We start from the raw sequence: 17,049 nt of genomic DNA on the forward strand, positions 1-17,049 counted from the left end.
ACTCCACCTTGGCGAATATTCTCCACCACCTTGGATTCGTCCATGCGTCGAACCTTCATGTACATTGGACTTGAGATACACATCATGAGCACCACTGCTACTCTCAGACTCCATGTGACTCCACCTGCAACTGTAGTCCCTTCTCGTCTTCTTCGCAGTCAACCCTCGAGCAAAGTTAAGTTCCTTATTACTCTACTTTGTGCTTCCAACTTCCGGAGTATCCGTTCAACGCCATCACACAATGATCACCGACCTGTGTGAAAGTGAAAAACCCACATATTGAATGCCACATATAAGAGTTACCTGAACTCAACATCCTTGCTCTTTCTTGACCGTCCGTATGAAACTTGAAGGAATTTCACCGTCGCCTTGTGTCACCCCGAGTCTAATTCGCAGCTATCTCACCCTTTTCCCGGATAGTCTCTGACATGTCCCACAGCTATAGCACTCTGCCTCATTCTGTACTTGTCATACGCCCTTTGCCATGTAAACTGAACCCCACAGAATATACGGTCACGTACTCTCTCCGCTTATGACAATTCAGACTTTCCGTCACTTTCTCAGATTCTCCATGGTAAACTCTCGTCCATCAAACCGGCACCGATAGATCCAATCACCAACTTGAATCCGATACTCGCCAACACTGCTTCAACACCCTTTTCACAATTTTTCTGACCACATGTCTGACCACCAGTGCCTTGGTCTGTCGCTGTGTCCCGTGCTTACCGCATGCCTCGCCGCTGTCACCGCGTCGAGCCTCTACTGTCCTGGTCGAGTCTCCCGGGTAGCTAGCCCACACTGCCTCAACCCCCACTTTAGAGAACCACCGATCATCACCGACGACCGATGCCGAGTATCACGTCTCCATCAAACCACTGGTACCCAGTCCGATCCATGTGTCTCTCGCTATCAGCTGAAATAGGCTTCGACTCTCCATGCATTTACGCCGTAGCCCCTCCATCAACATAGAGTGAAGTCTTCCACCAGACTCCAGCTCCACCTTCAACATGAATCCATGTAGCTGGCCGTGCTACCTCGCGCCCTGTCGACTTCAAGCTCTCATGTGTGCACAACCTTGAAATAACCCTGCGCCATAGTCCGTTGAAGCCGCACAAGTTCTCAGACCTGCGCCATGTGTTTCCACGCCCGAGAAGTTGGCCACCATCAGCATCACGCTCCTATGTCGTCGTCGCTGAAATCACCACCATCCTCTGCTTTGACCGACATCCTCATCGATCCGTCCGACAGTCCAGTCCGACCCAGCCGAAAATTATCCGGCTACAACCATGCTCCACCTTGCGTCATATCCGCCTCACACATCAATGCATTCCTTAACGCCCTGTGTATGCATGATCCCTGTACAATGTACTTCGCCTTCCCCGAGACTTCTACGCCAATCCTCGCCACGCACATCACAGATCCTCACCCCACAATCCCATACACAACCCGTGTACAAAGAAATAAAACCAAATTCTGCCATGTAAGCCTTCCCGTTGCACTTGGCCATGGAGATCAAACAAAAAATTCCAAAAAAACAAAAAAACCACCACGTGCTCCTGTAGGCTGTAGATCCATTGGTCTTTTCTATCTCTTTCTCGTGATGGTTAGCATTAATCTGTTACATAGCTTTCTTTTTTTTCTTAACAAATATCATGCTTTTGCAGCTTGTACGTAGTACTCCAGCCCCAATCTCCTTACGCAATCAGCCAAGTTCGGCCTCCCAGCGCTGCACAACTCCAGCCTCGAACATCTTGCTCCGTGCCTGCCACCACGCAATGCACCGCTCCCCTAGCTGGCAAGTCTGCCGCTCCATGCATTACACCACCGCCTTGCGGACGGCCTTCTCAGCACCGAAGCACGTGCGCCATCCCTGTTCGAGCCAGCCCTTGCTTGAACAAGCCTCGGCCTCCCTCTACCTGGGCCTTGCACTACCACGATGCACGAGTCGTCCTCGATCCAGTTTGCCTCCATGAGAGCCCCAACGTACACGCGTGACGCCATCATGCCGAATTGTCGATTGCATGTGCTGCGTGCTTCCCCTCGATCTCGTCGAAACTGCCTCGTACACGACTGCATGCTGCCCGCATCTCCGTGAGCCATTGTCGCCTGTCTGCTCTTCCGATTACTTCTAATCCAGCGTAGAATTTCCTTGCCAAGCATTCACCACGAGTGATCCATCTCAACGAATTCTACTCCACCTCTAGATCAACAACTGCAATCTTAATTCGAACCTTGCTCATGATACCACTTGTTAGAATAATTCGAGGTTTTCCTATGTGAACCACTGAATGCCAACCATCATTTTTGCCTATATTTTAGACAAGTACTTCCTCTTGTTGAAGGAGGCAGTAGGTCCAAAATAATGTACTTGATTCTATATAGTTGTCTATGCTCTCAGATTTCTGATCAATTTGAAGTTACTAATGTTGGTTTCCATTTTCTGATTTTCAGAATATGTTCCATAAAAGCAGATGCACGCTTTCTTTCTGTTCATTCTTCCATGGCGCATTTTATATAAGCAGGAACAACTTTACTGTTTATTCTAAATACATAATGATGTAGAATGGCTGGCTCCAAAACATTCCTAGTATAAGCAGGATTCAATTTGGATACAGCGTTCCAGCTTAAATATTTTGGTTCAGCTCGGCTAGATTCAGCTAATCATATATCCATCTGTTTGCCTGTATACATACATCCTATGCAACTGTTTTAGATACAGCTTTTCAGTTTGATGTCACCATATTTTTGTCTCAGTTAAGCAATATTCTTTTTACTTAACTTTACACTACTATCCGAATTTAAGTTATTCCTAGTATAATAATAATGTGTGAAAAGTATTAATTCAAGATGTTGTTTTCCATCCATTAAAAAGAGAAGACCCTCTTTGACAGGACATAACAGAGTAGTAAATCAAACACCTTTATTCCAAAATATACAAGTAGATGGAATCTACAGCCATCTGCTAGAAAATAAAAATACAGAGTACACGGAATGCAGAATAATTTTCCAGGTGTTGATTTCCATCTATCAAACAAACGCTCTGCATCACATCAAAATGCTCTCATCTCCCACATCCTTGATCATATCTTGTATCTCGCGTCTGGGAACAGCTGTCCAAACAAGTTTCACCTCCACAAGTGCGGAGCCTAATTTATAGTGGATCAACTCAGTGGATCTTCCCAAAGGTCTGATGATGTTTTTATCAAAAACATCACCAATGCTACGACCGGTGACAATGAGCACCAACTTTCTACCAGCTGGGACAGCTACAACATGACGGCTCAAGGGAACAGTCCCTGTCTCAACCTCTGCTGCTGCTTCACCACCGTTGTAAAGTTCCATACCATACTCATAATTCTTGGTAGTAGCGGCGACAACTCTTGAGACACTACACGGTCCCTTCAAGATATTGACTTCAATGGTAGCTTCAGTGGGATATACAACATACGCACATCTCACTTCCACTCTACTGAGATAGCTATTTAGACTCACACTCATGGTCAGCTTATCATTAGGGAGGCGGGCCCTGTTGAAAACAATAACACCTTTGCTGAAATCTTTAACCTCACCTCCATCACGGACTATCATTAAATTGATCTCAAAATATATTCTATCCGCCGGAACAAGCGCTCGGCATGGATCCATCAAAGTTAAGTCGCCATCCTGCAAAATGAAAATTCAACCAAAATAATCTTTCCATGTGTTTTCGAGCCATACATAAGCATAGGAAAAGATTGGAGGCACATACATACCACCGAGGTGATGAGTTGGGGATCATCCCTTTCACGTCTGAAGAGATAAACACATCTATAGTCGACCTGGTCTCTTGCTACAACGGTACCAAAAACTTTTATCGGGAAGCCAACTTCCGATTCCTTTACCTTCAAGGTGATGACATTTACACATGATCCTACTATCGAGTTACGTGTTGGTGTAGGTATCATGTTAAGCCGCGGACCACGACAAAAATCAGCTGTGGATAGAGCACACAATCACAAATCAAAACCAACATGTTTGCCCATCAAATGGGTACGTAAAGAAGATTAACAAATGAAACAATAATGAAAGTACTCACACTGTTTGTCAAGGTCAAAGAAGGCTAGGTTGAATATGTCGAATCGGGTACGGATGTAAGCATTGACCTTAGGGTCGTATCCTGTAAACTCTTGGCATCGAACTATGTCAAGAGCCTGCAAAGCCTTTTCCTCCCATTCGAGCTCTTGCATTAAACATGGGGTTTCACTGCATGGCAGCTCCTGCTTGTCAACAACATGAGGGTAAGATTTTGTTTTTAATCCGCCAGAGCAACAATGGAATAAGTGTAGAAGATGACCATAGGATTTTGTTATTGATGTCACAATGGAACAAGTCGTAAGATAAATGACTCCATAGTGGTAAAATTGCAATGCGTCAAAAGAGTGGATCGATCAAGGAACATACCTTGTCGCTCGAACATGTTGTGGAATCTTGCAATCGCTTTGCTATCGTGTCTCCATCTAATTCTGGAGCAAAGACACTTTTTATGTTAAAGATATTACAAATTTCGCGTGGAGATTTTCCCTTTATCTTACTAGCAACAGTCTGGCAGGCTAGGTCAATCAGTCCTCTTATTTGAAGATATTCCGAAGCCTGCAACGTAGTAATTCAAAGCTTAAATAAATGAAAGAGATATGGCATTTTTTTGCTAAGGAGTTGATTGAGCTCTAAGATAATTCTCATTCGAATGAGCAAAACCATTATGTTGCTATATGGGCATGACTCGTATATCATAGATAACACCAGTGGCGGAGCCAGGAACCAATGATGCCTTTGACCAAAATCTTACATATCCTTGGTTTCATACCGGGGAGTGTGTAGCAAATTGATTCATAATCTTAAACATAAGTTGCTCTCTATTATTTTTGGATTAAAAGTTTAGAATTCTCACGAATAAGCTCGATGTGAATTAGGTGTAAATCCAACTTCAGCAAAAATCTCGTAAAACAAAAAAGACAATCAATTGATATAATATCAACTAATAATAGAAAATTGAGGGCTTACTTAAGTTGATGAATTTGTTTGGTTTCAATCAATATGTAGTTATTATGGTTAAAGAAGACGGTCCATTATTAAATCATGGATTTGATTATTATTATTTTTCGGGCGCAAATGATGGATTTGATTCAGCCAAATTATACCGAAGCCGGTTCTATCAATTGATTGAGGCATAACTTTTCATAGATACATACATACATACTAATAAATGTATACTTGATAATATATATAAATTATTCTATTTTTTGGGAAAGTGCTGTAGCGTGGATGAAAGTGATTGTACGCAGAGTACTCACCAGGATGAGATCGAAGAGGGCCTCGTGGTTGAAACCAGCGATGAAATCTGCATCCCAGTCGCTCAAGTCGTGGGATCCGGAGGCGTGCGTCCTGGAGTAGTCCATCACCTTGGAGAGTGTGTCGCCTCGGACGGAGAGGCGGATGAGGCAGTACCTGATTTCGCCGCCGTCGTCGGAAGGGATGACGTGCTTCTCCGACTCGTACTTCATCATTATTCTGATTTTCCTGCCAAACAGGGCCTCTGCCTCTGCTTCTGCCTCTGATAACACGAAGTCCACGCCGTCCTCGCTCCGCAACATCACCATCTTCTCCTTTTCCTCCCCCTCCGCCGCCATGGCTCCTCTGCTCGCTCGAGCTTGATTTGCTACTTGGGCTAACCCTAGAGGATAGGATCGACTTTATTCAGCGGCAGACGATCCAGAATCGGAGAGGAGCGCCAGGCGCCCGCATGCCACCCCTATGGGCCGGATCAACAAGAGCGACCCGCTACGGTCGGGGGAATCGCGGTGTCGGCGCCCACGTGCCACCCTTATGGGCCGGCCCAACAAGAGAGACCCGCTTCGGTCGGGGGAATCGCGGTGTTCGCTGCTTCCAAAAAACAAAAACTGGTTCGCTGGGCTTAAAAAACGGCAACCAGAAAAATACATCCATTTTGAAAAAAGATTACCAAATTGGAAAAGGTACATCGATATGAAAAAAGTTCATGGATTTTAGGATTTTTTTATAAATCAGAGAAAAAAATTATCCGTTATTTTATACTACCTCCGTCCAAAAATACTTGGCCTACAGATGAATGTATCTAGACTTATTTTAATTATAGATACATCCATTATATGTATTTTTAGAACAAGTATTTTCGAACGGAGGAAGTAATAAGTTCATGAATTTGAAAACAAATCCACACATTTAGAAAAAAAAAATCAAATAAAAAGGTCCAGAAATTAACTACTGAACCAGGATAAAAACCTGCGAACTGTAGAAGACTGTAAAACAATAAAGAAAAGCAAGGGGGCATGAGCGGGTAAGATAGCCTAGTCAGTGCTCTTCATTTCGAATGCACATGTTGGGGGTTCGAGCCCTGTGAGTTGGTGTGCGCAGACTTAGAGCATCTCTAGTAGTATCCTTAAAGATAACTGTTTTTTACAGTTTACGAGAAAAAATGCGTAGATTAGAACCCTTTAACCCTCAAACCCTCAAAAAAGAAAATAAAAACAATAAAGAAAAGCAAGGGGGGCATGAGCGGGTAAGATAGCCTAGCTAGTGCTCTTCCTTTCAAATGCACAGGTTGGGGGTTCGAGCCCTGTGGGTTGGTGTGCGCAGACTTAGAGCATCTCTAGTAGTATCCCGTCCTGCCCCGTCCCCGACCGCCGCCCGCCCTCCGCGCAGGCCCCCGGCCGCTGCCTCTCCTCCCCTCGATCTCCCCGGCCGCCGCCCGCCCTCCACCCAGGCCCTCGGCCGCCGCCCACTCCACCTCCTCCCGCCCGCCCCCCGCCCGCCGCCCGCAGCAGGACGGCCCGAGGCGGCCGCGCCCTCCGCCTCCCGGAGCAAGAGGCCGGCACGCCCCCGCGCCCTTAGCCCTCTGCCTCCTGCCCCTGCTCCGCCCCCCGATCCGCCGCCCGCATGTATGCATTTTTTCGGTTTTTTTGTTTAATTTTTTCCTTTTTGATTCGTTGTTGGCACTCGCAATTTTTTTATTTGTGTTGTGTAGATGGAGGCGTTGTCCGATGATTCCAGTTGGTCGTCATGGGACGATTCGAACATTGAGGAGTTGCTTCAAGACGATGACGTCGAGATGATGGGCCTCCTCCTCGACGTGCAAGAGTTCGAAGACCGCGTGAAGCTGATGGATCAGAGGAGAGGGTCGAAGATGGGGTGAGTCACCATCTACCGGAACCACGGTGTCGGACACGAGCATTTGATGCAAGACTACTTCGCGGAGGTACCAACATACCCACCTCGCCTCTTCCGGAGAAGGTACCGAATGCGTCGTAGTTTGTTTGTGAAGATTTTCACCGATTGTGAGGCCGCCTCAGATTACTTCAAGCGTCGTAGATCTGCCGCCGGTATCATGGGGTTTAGCAGGTACCAAAAGATATCGGCTGCAATGCGGGTGCTCGCCTGTGGCATACCCGCAGACTATACCGACGAGTATCTTTGCATTGGAGAAGATACAACCACGGCGTTTGTTTGTAGGTTTGCAAAATTGGTCATCCGGTTGTATGGTCATGAGTATCTTCGGGCACCTAACGAGGAAGATACAAAGAGATTGATGGAAATGAATGAAAAAAGGGGATGACCGGGGATGCTTGGTAGTCTTGATTGCATGCATTGGACATGGAAAAATTGTCCAAAGGCATGGCACGGAATGTATTGCGGTAAAAGTCGTGATGCTACCATTGTGCTTGAGGTTGTGGCATCGGAGGACACATGGATTTGACATTCATTTTTTTGGTTTGCCGGGAACACTCAATGATACCAATGTGCTCAATAGATCTCCTTTGTTTGCAAGATAAGTTTCTGGGGATGCTCCAACTTGCAACTACAAAATCATGGACAATGAGTACTCAATGGGATACTATCTCACCGATGGAATTTACCCCGATTGGACAACTCTTGTGAAGTCCATCAAGGAGAAAATTGGGGTACTCTTAACCAGAAAAGAGGCTCATTTCACCAAGGCACAAGAGGCAACCTGCAAGGATATTGAGAGAGCTTTCGGTGTTTTGCAAGCAAGGTTTGCCATAGTTCTGGGACCAGCTCGTTTTTGGGACAAAAAAACCTTGGAGAACATCATGAAATGTTGTGTGATTCTACACAACATGATCGTCGAGGATGAGAGAGGGTTAAAAGTGCCTTGTTTCTATGACAATGTTGGTACCCGTGTGCAACCGGAAAGAAACCCTTCTCGCGTACAAGCTTTTCTTCAAGCACATCGTCAGATTGAGGATGCACACACTCATGGGCAGCTCCAGGATGATCTAGTAGAGCACCAGTGGCAGTTGGTTGGGCAGCACCAAGGCCCATGATCTACCTTTGTTTACTTTTCTATGTCCTATTTGATTCGAACAATTATTGTAATTTGCTTGAAAACATTGTTGTATAAACTTGAATGATTATTATGTGTTTGAAAGTACTATTCGGTGTTGTAATAATAACTAGAATGATTATTGTTTGCTTCAAACCGTTATTGAGATGATGAAAATTGTGATATGTCAAATGATAGTTTTAAGGGTTGGGGTTGCGGCAAAGACTGGGGGTTGGGGTTGCGGCAAAGACTGGAACCCTCAAATGCAACCCTTATAACGGAATATTCCGTTGTAAGGGTTGGGTTTGAGGGTTCTAGTCTTTGCCCCTGTTTTTCAACCCTTAAAAGTGCCAAAAATGCCAATTCTCAACCCTTAAACTGTTTTGAGGGTTTGAGGATTTGAGGATACTACTAGATATGCGCCCTGTTTGACACGTCATTTTCGCTTTGAATATGGTTGTAAAAAATACAGACCAGCTGTGGTTGTTTTCCGGAGGTGTTTGTTCCCAAGATTCGAGCAATTGGTTTGTTGTTCGGAAGTGCATAGTGCATATAGAGCAAGCTTTATGATTATCAAAGACAAAGAGAGAAATCGATTTTTCACCTACGCCAAGGCTAGGGTTTGTCTCCTCCCTGGCAATGGAATCGCCACGAGAGTACCTACGTTCGATCTTTAGTCGGCCCCGCTTGGAATCGCGTGACCGTGGCCTGCAATCATCCCTTCGGTGTCTCGTGCGCTCCTTCACGGCAACAACAGTCGAGGAATTGATGGAGGACGCCCTAACCGGGACCAGCGGTGGTGGCGGCGCCGTCGAAAATTAGGACCTGGGTAATTTTATGGAGCAACTCAACCAGGATGAGGAAGAATTCGACGATCTAGTGATCGAAAAGGATGATCAAATGATCAATGAGGGAGTTAGATGGTTACCCTAGCTAGGGTTCACACCGGGAAAACCTTCAGCCCAATGGTGCTCTACTAAGACATGCGTGCAGCTTTCAACCCCGCGAAGCATGTCAGGTTTAAGCCTGTTGGACCGAACCTATTCGTCGTGCAAGTGTCTTGCCTCGGAGATTGGGAGCGCATGGTGGAGCAGGGACCTTGGCTGTTCAGGAACTGGCTGGTACTAATGTGCCCGTATGATGGTTTCATGAAGGCGGATGATGTACCGATGTTGTTGATGCCTATTTGGCTGCAGATTCACAAGTTACCAGATGGCTTTTGTAAGAGGAATATTGTGGAATCGCTGTTGTGGAATTCTGGGGAGATTCTGGAGTTGAGGTTGAACGGGAATAATCGAGGAGATTACGTGAGGGTTAGGGTTCGCCATGACATCCACCAACCGCTCATGAAGTTTGTCAGTATTGTTCGAGGGAAGGAACGACGGGTTTTCTTGGTGCGGTATGAGAAGCTGGCTAGATTCTGCAGTGTTTGTGGTCTAATCGGGCATGAATTCAAGGAGTGTGGTTCAAGTATCCATGGTGATAAAGACATGAAGTTTGGACATTGGTTGTTTGCGGATGGACCGAATGGATCAAGAGATGAGAACCTCAGCCGTGGGAGCGATAAGCAGAAGCAGCAACCGAACACTCAACAAAAAGAGAGGACAGGGGGAGCAGTGGACCCCGACAATCAAACGAAGGCTCAGGGGGAAATTGACCATGAGACTGTTGATATAGCTTCAACCCCGGTGAAGCCTTCTGGAGTGAGGATGGAGGTTGATAAGGACCCAAGGAAGAGGCTTAACATGGATGTTGCTGTTGAAGCGAATCCTAGTCCTCCCAACCCACCTAATGTCCTTCTAGCCATTACGAATGGCAGTGATGTGGATCAGCAGAAGAGTAATTCGCAAACGAGTAGCAATGGAAGCAAGAGGGTGAAGATTATGCGGAGCAATAATGAGAATGAGATATCGGCGGCCTCCCTTGAGGAGGACTACCGGATGCAATGAATCACCTAGTTTGGAGCTGTCAGGGGGTGGGGAACCGCCGAACAGTTTGTGACCTGTTGGCCCTATCAAGGGCCAATACCCCCCAGCTTGTCTTTCTTTGTGAGATGAGATAGGCTGTTGTGAAGGTGGAAAAGCTAAGATGGAGGATCGGTCTCCGTGGGATCAAAGGAGTGGACCTTGAAGGAAAAGGTGGTGGCCTTGGGCTGTTCTCGGATGAATCGTTGCAAGTGACAGTATTGGAGTCTTGTAGCCGATTTATTGATGTGCTGATTTTTGACCCAAGTGTTGACAAACAATGGAGGGCTACTTTTGTTTATGGGGAACCTAGACCGGAAAACTGCACGCACATGTGGGATCACCTCACTAGGCTTCTATCTGTGTCGAATGTTCCTTGCGTAGCTTTGTTAGAAACATGCCCTAGAGGCAATAATAAATTAGTTATTATTATATTTCTTTGTTCGTGATAATCGTTTATTATCCATGCTATAATTGTATTGATTGGAAACTCAAATACATGTGTGGATACATAGACAAAACACTATCCCTAGTAAGCCTCTAGTTGACTAGCTCATTGATCAAAGATGGTCAAGGTTTCATAACCATAGGCAAGTGTTGTCACTTGATAACGGGATCACATCATTAGGAGAATCATGTGATGGACAAGACCCAAACTATGAACGTAGCATATTGATCGTGTCGTTTTGTTGCTATTGTTTTCTACGTGTCAAGTATTAGTTCCTATGAACATGAGATCATATAACTCACTAGCACCGGAGGAATACCTTGTGTCCATCAAACGTCACAACGTAACTGGGTGACTATAAACGTGCTCTACAGGTATCTCCGAAGGTGTTCGTTGAGTTAGTATGGATCAAGACTGGGATTTGTCACTCCGTGTGACAGAGAGGTATCTCGGGGCCCACTCGGTAATACAACACACTACAAGGAATATGCTAGTACACGACGCAATTTTTTCGTCGCTACATCGTCACGGTTTTTCATTTACGACAATCGCACGACGAAAAACCAAGCGTCGAAAACAGAGCGTCAGAAATGAACAACAATGACGTTTTGGTCAAAATCGTCGTAACTTTACGATGATTCCTGGATTGTCGTAACCTTTACGACGATCCTAAATCATCGCTGACAATCAAACCCAGTCCTACGTGGCAAAATTACGACGAAATCAAAACGTCATGGCTGAAATCAGCCCAACCCATTTCAATTGATCACATGGGCTCGTTTTATTTTTTTTGGGCTTTTCTTATTGGGCTTCTTTTGGGCCTTAGCCCATTTATAGCCACTTTTAGTTTTTCTTTTTCGAATTTTTATTTGGGCCCTGGCCTTTCAGTTTTGGCCTTTTTTCATTTTTGAATTCAACAACTTTTTTTTCCAGAACTTGGTTTCATTTTTATTTATTGGGCCTTTTCAACCAATTATTTGTCCAATATTAAATGCAACACTGTTTCGTATTCAAATCAAGAAAACTCCAAGTCGAATTAAAATCATCCATCATATAACATCACATAATACATCTCCCAGGTTTACATAACACAATAACTCATCTCATGAATACATTTCCTTACACATGAAAATAGAAAGAACGGACATAATTGTACAATAGAACAATGGCACATCTGCTACTATCACAACAGTACAATGGACTTCATTCCACTCTCCTATGAGACATGCTCGAGATGCGACAACTTGTCATCCTACAAGAACATTACACTGCACATGAATCAATCAAAAGGAAATAAATATAAAAAATATTAGAAATAAAAAAGATTTGTGTTCATCCTGAAGATGATGTTAAAAGAAATGCAAATGAAAGACAGAGTAAATCACATGAATATTTTGACACTACGCACAACAAGTATTTAGGAACAGAGGGAGTAAATCATTATAAAGCATAGCATTGCATGAAAAACAGAAGCAGAAATTGTTGTTGACTGATTAGGCACAGAAGTAATCATACTTTAGGATTAAAAAGTGTGTGAAGATGACAAGCAACAATCTTCTTACAAATATAGTGACATTTCTGTTACATTGTTCTGTCATGAAGATGATTTCTTAAGAACTATAACATGTGCAACTAAGCATATCAAGCATGAGTACTTGACTGTAAACTGTCGTCATAACCACATACCACAGCAGCAAAGCAGAATATCAATGGAAAGGCGCAAGCAAACATCATGATCATCCCAAACTGAAGAGCTAGTTCAAGAAAATCTGCAACAGATTCAACACCATAAGAACAAATGGCATTGTCTTTGAAGAATACAAAATGCCATTTTTAGATCAGCAAAAGTGACACAGACTACATATAAACCAAATAATATGCAAACTACCATAGCAACTGAGTACGGCAACTACTTATTGTTATTACCATCAAACAGACCATCTTCGAGCTCTGCTCCAATGCTTGCAGTATAAGAGAGTTTTAAATATTCTTTCTCCACTCTTGTTGATAATCGAACTGACTTCCCTGATGGTGATTCTCTCTCTTGTCTTTTCTTGCTACAAAATGATAGGGGTTTCTTACATTCTTCTATTGGCCTGGAAATAAGAATAGCAGGAGTGCAGGACAAAGAATACACAGGCAAAACTTACCGAACAACACTGTACTTTTTGTAGCTGTATTTGAGATAAGGAATAGAATTCTCAATCAGATTTTCCAACACCTAGAAATTTATATATATCATCATAGTGTACATCATCATCATACCTGATAATGAAACCTCTGTTTCTAAATATAAAACATTGTCGCAGTTTAAATCGAACTGCCAAAACGTCTTACATTTAGGAACAAAGGGTGAACTTGTATTGCAGAGTGCAAATACCTGAGACACGACTAGACGCTGAATAAGGACTTGTCGGAGTCTCAAAATGTCACGATAAAGGGAAGCATGGTAAAACAACCCAATATATGATTGCATGAAGTATAGACCGAAAACCTGCACATGCAAAAGGAGTAAGAAGCTTAACTTAAAGCATGAACCAGCTTCGTTGTGTCATAGTGTTTACCTTATAAATCAAACTATCAGCACTGGACTGTTCTCCTTGGTTGTTTTCATACTTTATTAGAATGACAGACACCTTTACACCTATCCTTGTATAATACTGAATTGCAACAAGATATAGTGCAGTCAACACATACCTAAAAATTGAAAAAATAAAGGAGATCAAATTGGCATAGTCAATAGAGTAATCGCTCCTCATGAGAAAAACTAGCTAGCAAGTCATTAGCACAATTTGATGATAAATGAACTACATAGATCACGGTGTCATTCTTACCTCAGCGCCTCAGTTTCAGTTTTTTCATACAAATGAGCATAGGCCAACTCAAATGGCAGCTGAAGACAAATAATACCCAGAACAATAATCGCATTGTTCCTAATTCTTAGAAGGACACCGGACCACTCATTTCTTTGCAATCTCCTTTTCTCAGCAGGCTCATCATCAAATTTCTTTTCCTCCACACGCTTAACTGCAACAGATTCAACACCATAAATACAATGCAACCATATGGCCAACAGGAAGGAATTCAGATTTCAGAGAGAGGGATAGATGGCACGGATTGTTACCTTTTGCTGCTGCTCTTCTTCCCAAGAGGACGCTGGTTTCAGCTGCGCGGCTTCTTCGCTGCTGCTCTTCTTCTCCAGCTTGTAACTCATTGCTTCAGCCAGAGTTGCCTACAACCATAGTGACACTGCAGTGCTATGCAGCATGATCCACAAGGACCCACCCGCCCGCCCGCATTATATATCGTTGGAGGAGATCGAACATGACAGGCAGGGGTAGTTGGTTCGTGAGAACGTGGTGGCTTGCCGCTGCTGCCATAATGGCATCATGGACAGCCACGACCGACCCACGTACTGCTACTACTACTCCTACTGCCACTGCCATAGAGTGGCGACACGTTCGTGCTGTTCGCGCCAACGATCGGGCAATGCAACGACATCACGTCTGTTGATGGCATTCAAAGCTCACGTACGTCAGTTCCACGGGCAGTTGGCTGGTGAGCATACAATTGGAAGACACGCCGAGCGAGCGAGCACTAGCTAGCAGTCGTCTGATCTAACTGCATTGTGTACAGGATAAGATTTGAAGACGGGTGATCAACCCAGTTTTCTCCTGATTGACGCTGATGGTTGGCACGCACTTGGCAAGGCAACATGTCATCTAGAGGGGGCGTTCGTACGTACGTACAGTTGCCGTATGTGCATCTTAAAAGTATTTGCATCCAAACGCCGAGACGGTATACACACATGAGGGCACACCGTGCTCGCACTGACAGGACCAAGTATGATGAGGTGAAGGGAGGAGGCGGTACCCTGGACGAGGAGGTCGGCCATGGACTCTACGCGGCAGCCGTCAGCAGCTCCCTCGCCTAGGGTTTTGGATCGGAGAAAGAGGAGGCAGGAGGGGGACCAGTCAAGTCAGTATCCATCACAATTTCTAGGAAGGAATTGATGCCTAGATGAGAGGACGATCGGGCCATACCTTTGACCGGCGCATCCTCGAATGAAGCAGCGGCTATCCCTGTGGCGCGCCTCGGTGCACGAAGAGGCGGGGCAGTGGCGGGTCGGGTATCCTCGGCCCACCGCGCAGCGTCGGCCACCCAGGACAGCGCCGCCACGGCTCGGTTCCAGTTGGCGCGCAGCTTCCGCATGCTGAATCCCCGGGGCTCCGTCACGTCCAGCATCCATATTACCACCTTTCATCCAACGGAGTAGGGTGAGCAACAGACGGTCGCCGGATGGAGAGGTGCCGCTGGTGGGTAAGGGAGGGGCGTGGGGGAGGCCAGGAGGACGGCGCTAGCTCGTGACGGCGTGGATCTGGAAGGAAGGTGGCGGCGCGGATCTGGAAGGGAGGAGGGGTTCGTGGGGAGGGAGACTGGGAGAGCGAGGGGTTGGGTTGACCCCGTAGACTGCTCGCTGATCAGTGGGCCGGGCTGGGATCTGTGGTGGGTGTCGGGTGTGGATCTGTCTGCCACGTCATCGATCCAGGAGAGCTCTATTCCATCCAATAGGAAAGCTTTAAATAATTTGTGTTTCTTTAGACTATTACTTTTGTCAAAATAAACATGATAAAACTTAGTAATTTTTTCCACAAACTTTCCATGCCTTCTAGAGACTATAAACCAATACCACACCAAATTTCATAAACATGAGAGCTTGTTACATTTTCAAATAATATGAATGGTCAACATACGCGCCGTCTTGACCACATTTTGAAGTGGGCGTGAAAAATTCAAAAAAATCAAAAAAATAGAAAACCTTCACATTGTGTCATTATATGTGACAAAGTTACTAGGTAAAATAATAACCTTGTAATATGGCAATTATTTTTAAAAAATGTTCTCGCAAATGAGCTATCATGTGTGAAAATTAATGGCTTTCAAGCCAAATGATCAATCTTATGGTCACATTCATGGCATAGTTTGTTCAAAAGATCTAATATTGTGCACAAGGGTGCATATTTAAATGGCAAACAATGTTACTTAAGGAAGTTTTCATTTTCCTTGCATGAAAAATTCATTTTCCATTTTTCAAGTACCCAAAATGAGTTTTTTTTGTGAAGGACCTACCATATATTTGTAACAAAATTGTACCAAATCATTTTTCTAACATACTAGGACATATTTAATGTACAATTGACCAAATGGTTGGGTGTTAATGGATTTTATCGACCTCTCGTGAAAAAGACAAATTTTCGTTGAATCAGCTGAAAGCGGGTCAAGTTTGAACTGCAGCTACATTATAGTTTGCTCTTTATTTTTCTTAAAAATCATTTTAGGTACACAAGTATCTATTTAATCATAGAAACACCAAAATATTGTCAAGGTTCAACCACTAGGTAGGAACGGTCATACCCGATGTTTTGACCGCGTTTTGAAATGGCCATGAAAAATCCGAAACAAATTCAAAAAAAATGGAAAACCATTGCATTGTGTCATTATATGTGACAAAGTTACCAGAAAAAATAATAAACAAGTAATGCGACAATTATTTTAAATAAGTGTTCTTAGAAATGGGCTATCATGTGTGAAGATTCATGGCTTTCAAGCCAAATGATCAATCTTATGACCACATTCATGACATAGTTTGTTGAAATGATATAATATTATGCACAAGGGTGCATATTGGAATGGCAAACAATGTTGATCAAGGAAGTTTTCATTTTCCTTGTATGAAAAATTCATTTTCCATTTTTCAAGTGACCAGAATGAGTTTTTTTGTGCAGGACCTACCATATATTTGTTTCAAAATTAGACCAAATTATTTTTATAAAATACTAGTCCATATTTATTGTACAATTGACAAAATGGTTGGGTGTTAAAATCTTTTATCCACCTCTCGTGAAAAAGACAAATTTATGTCGATTGAGCTGGAAGCGGGTTAAATTTGAACTGCAGCTGCATTATAGTTTGCTCTTTTTTTCCCCAAAAATCATTTATAGGTATATAAGTATCTATTTAATTAGAAATACATGGTGTGGTGCCTTGACGTTGAGGTTTGGATGGTGGTCGAGGGCCCAACTCCAGAGCGCTTGCATGCCAGCCGCATGGTCACCGCCTGATCGTTGTGTTGCCACGCGTTCTAGGTGGAATATGCATGTCTGGTGGGTTGGACAATCCCTCGATAGGTGTTAGCAAGAAGAATACAATAGAAGAATCTCACGAGGAGACTGAACTAAGCTCAAACATGAATTAGCACCCAAGTGTTTGATTAGCGGTGC

The 17,049-nt window shown here is 44.1% G+C and overlaps 2 protein-coding genes across 2 annotated transcripts; both read right to left on the minus strand.

Moving 5' to 3' along the window:
* Window positions 1-2,837: 2,837 nt before the first annotated feature.
* LOC123396025 lies at window positions 2,838-5,715 on the minus strand. Its single transcript, XM_045091055.1, has 5 exons — window positions 5,331-5,715; window positions 4,441-4,629; window positions 4,076-4,256; window positions 3,753-3,973; window positions 2,838-3,663 (listed from the first exon to the last, which is right to left on the minus strand). The coding sequence occupies exons 1-5, from the start codon at window positions 5,664-5,666 to the stop codon at window positions 3,046-3,048; spliced, it is 1,545 nt and encodes a 514-aa protein (XP_044946990.1). The 5' UTR covers window positions 5,667-5,715; the 3' UTR covers window positions 2,838-3,045.
* A 6,694-nt stretch (window positions 5,716-12,409) lies between these two features.
* On the minus strand, window positions 12,410-14,980 carry LOC123396971 (anoctamin-like protein Os01g0706700). The gene is made up of 9 exons (XM_045091708.1): window positions 14,812-14,980; window positions 14,604-14,698; window positions 13,883-14,000; window positions 13,603-13,795; window positions 13,333-13,465; window positions 13,149-13,262; window positions 12,919-12,989; window positions 12,695-12,825; window positions 12,410-12,537 (listed from the first exon to the last, which is right to left on the minus strand). Exons 1-9 carry the CDS (start codon window positions 14,978-14,980, stop codon window positions 12,410-12,412), a joined length of 1,152 nt encoding a protein of 383 aa, XP_044947643.1.
* Between the last annotated feature and the right edge of the window lie 2,069 nt (window positions 14,981-17,049).

The sequence above is a fragment of the Hordeum vulgare genome, chromosome 5H (assembly GCF_904849725.1).
Source record: "Hordeum vulgare subsp. vulgare chromosome 5H, MorexV3_pseudomolecules_assembly, whole genome shotgun sequence".
NCBI classification, from domain to species: domain Eukaryota; kingdom Viridiplantae; phylum Streptophyta; class Magnoliopsida; order Poales; family Poaceae; genus Hordeum; species Hordeum vulgare.

Excerpts from the sequence above, each read along its gene's own strand:
- LOC123396025 (XM_045091055.1), bottom strand. The coding sequence starts at position 5,666 with ATGGCGGCGGAGGGGGAGGAAAAGGAGAAGATGGTGATGTTGCGGAGC. Across the intron at positions 4,257-4,440 it reads CAACATGTTCGAGCGACAAG|GAGCTGCCATGCAGTGAAAC; the intron begins GTATGTTCCTTG and ends GTTGACAAGCAG. Across the intron at positions 3,974-4,075 it reads CTTTGACCTTGACAAACAGT|CTGATTTTTGTCGTGGTCCG; the intron begins GTGAGTACTTTC and ends CTCTATCCACAG.
- LOC123396971 (XM_045091708.1), bottom strand. The coding sequence starts at position 14,980 with ATGCGGAAGCTGCGCGCCAACTGGAACCGAGCCGTGGCGGCGCTGTCC. Across the intron at positions 14,001-14,603 it reads ACCTCATCATACTTGGTCCT|GCAACTCTGGCTGAAGCAAT; the intron begins GTCAGTGCGAGC and ends CTATGGTTGTAG. Across the intron at positions 13,466-13,602 it reads ACTGAAACTGAGGCGCTGAG|GTATGTGTTGACTGCACTAT; the intron begins GTAAGAATGACA and ends TTCAATTTTTAG.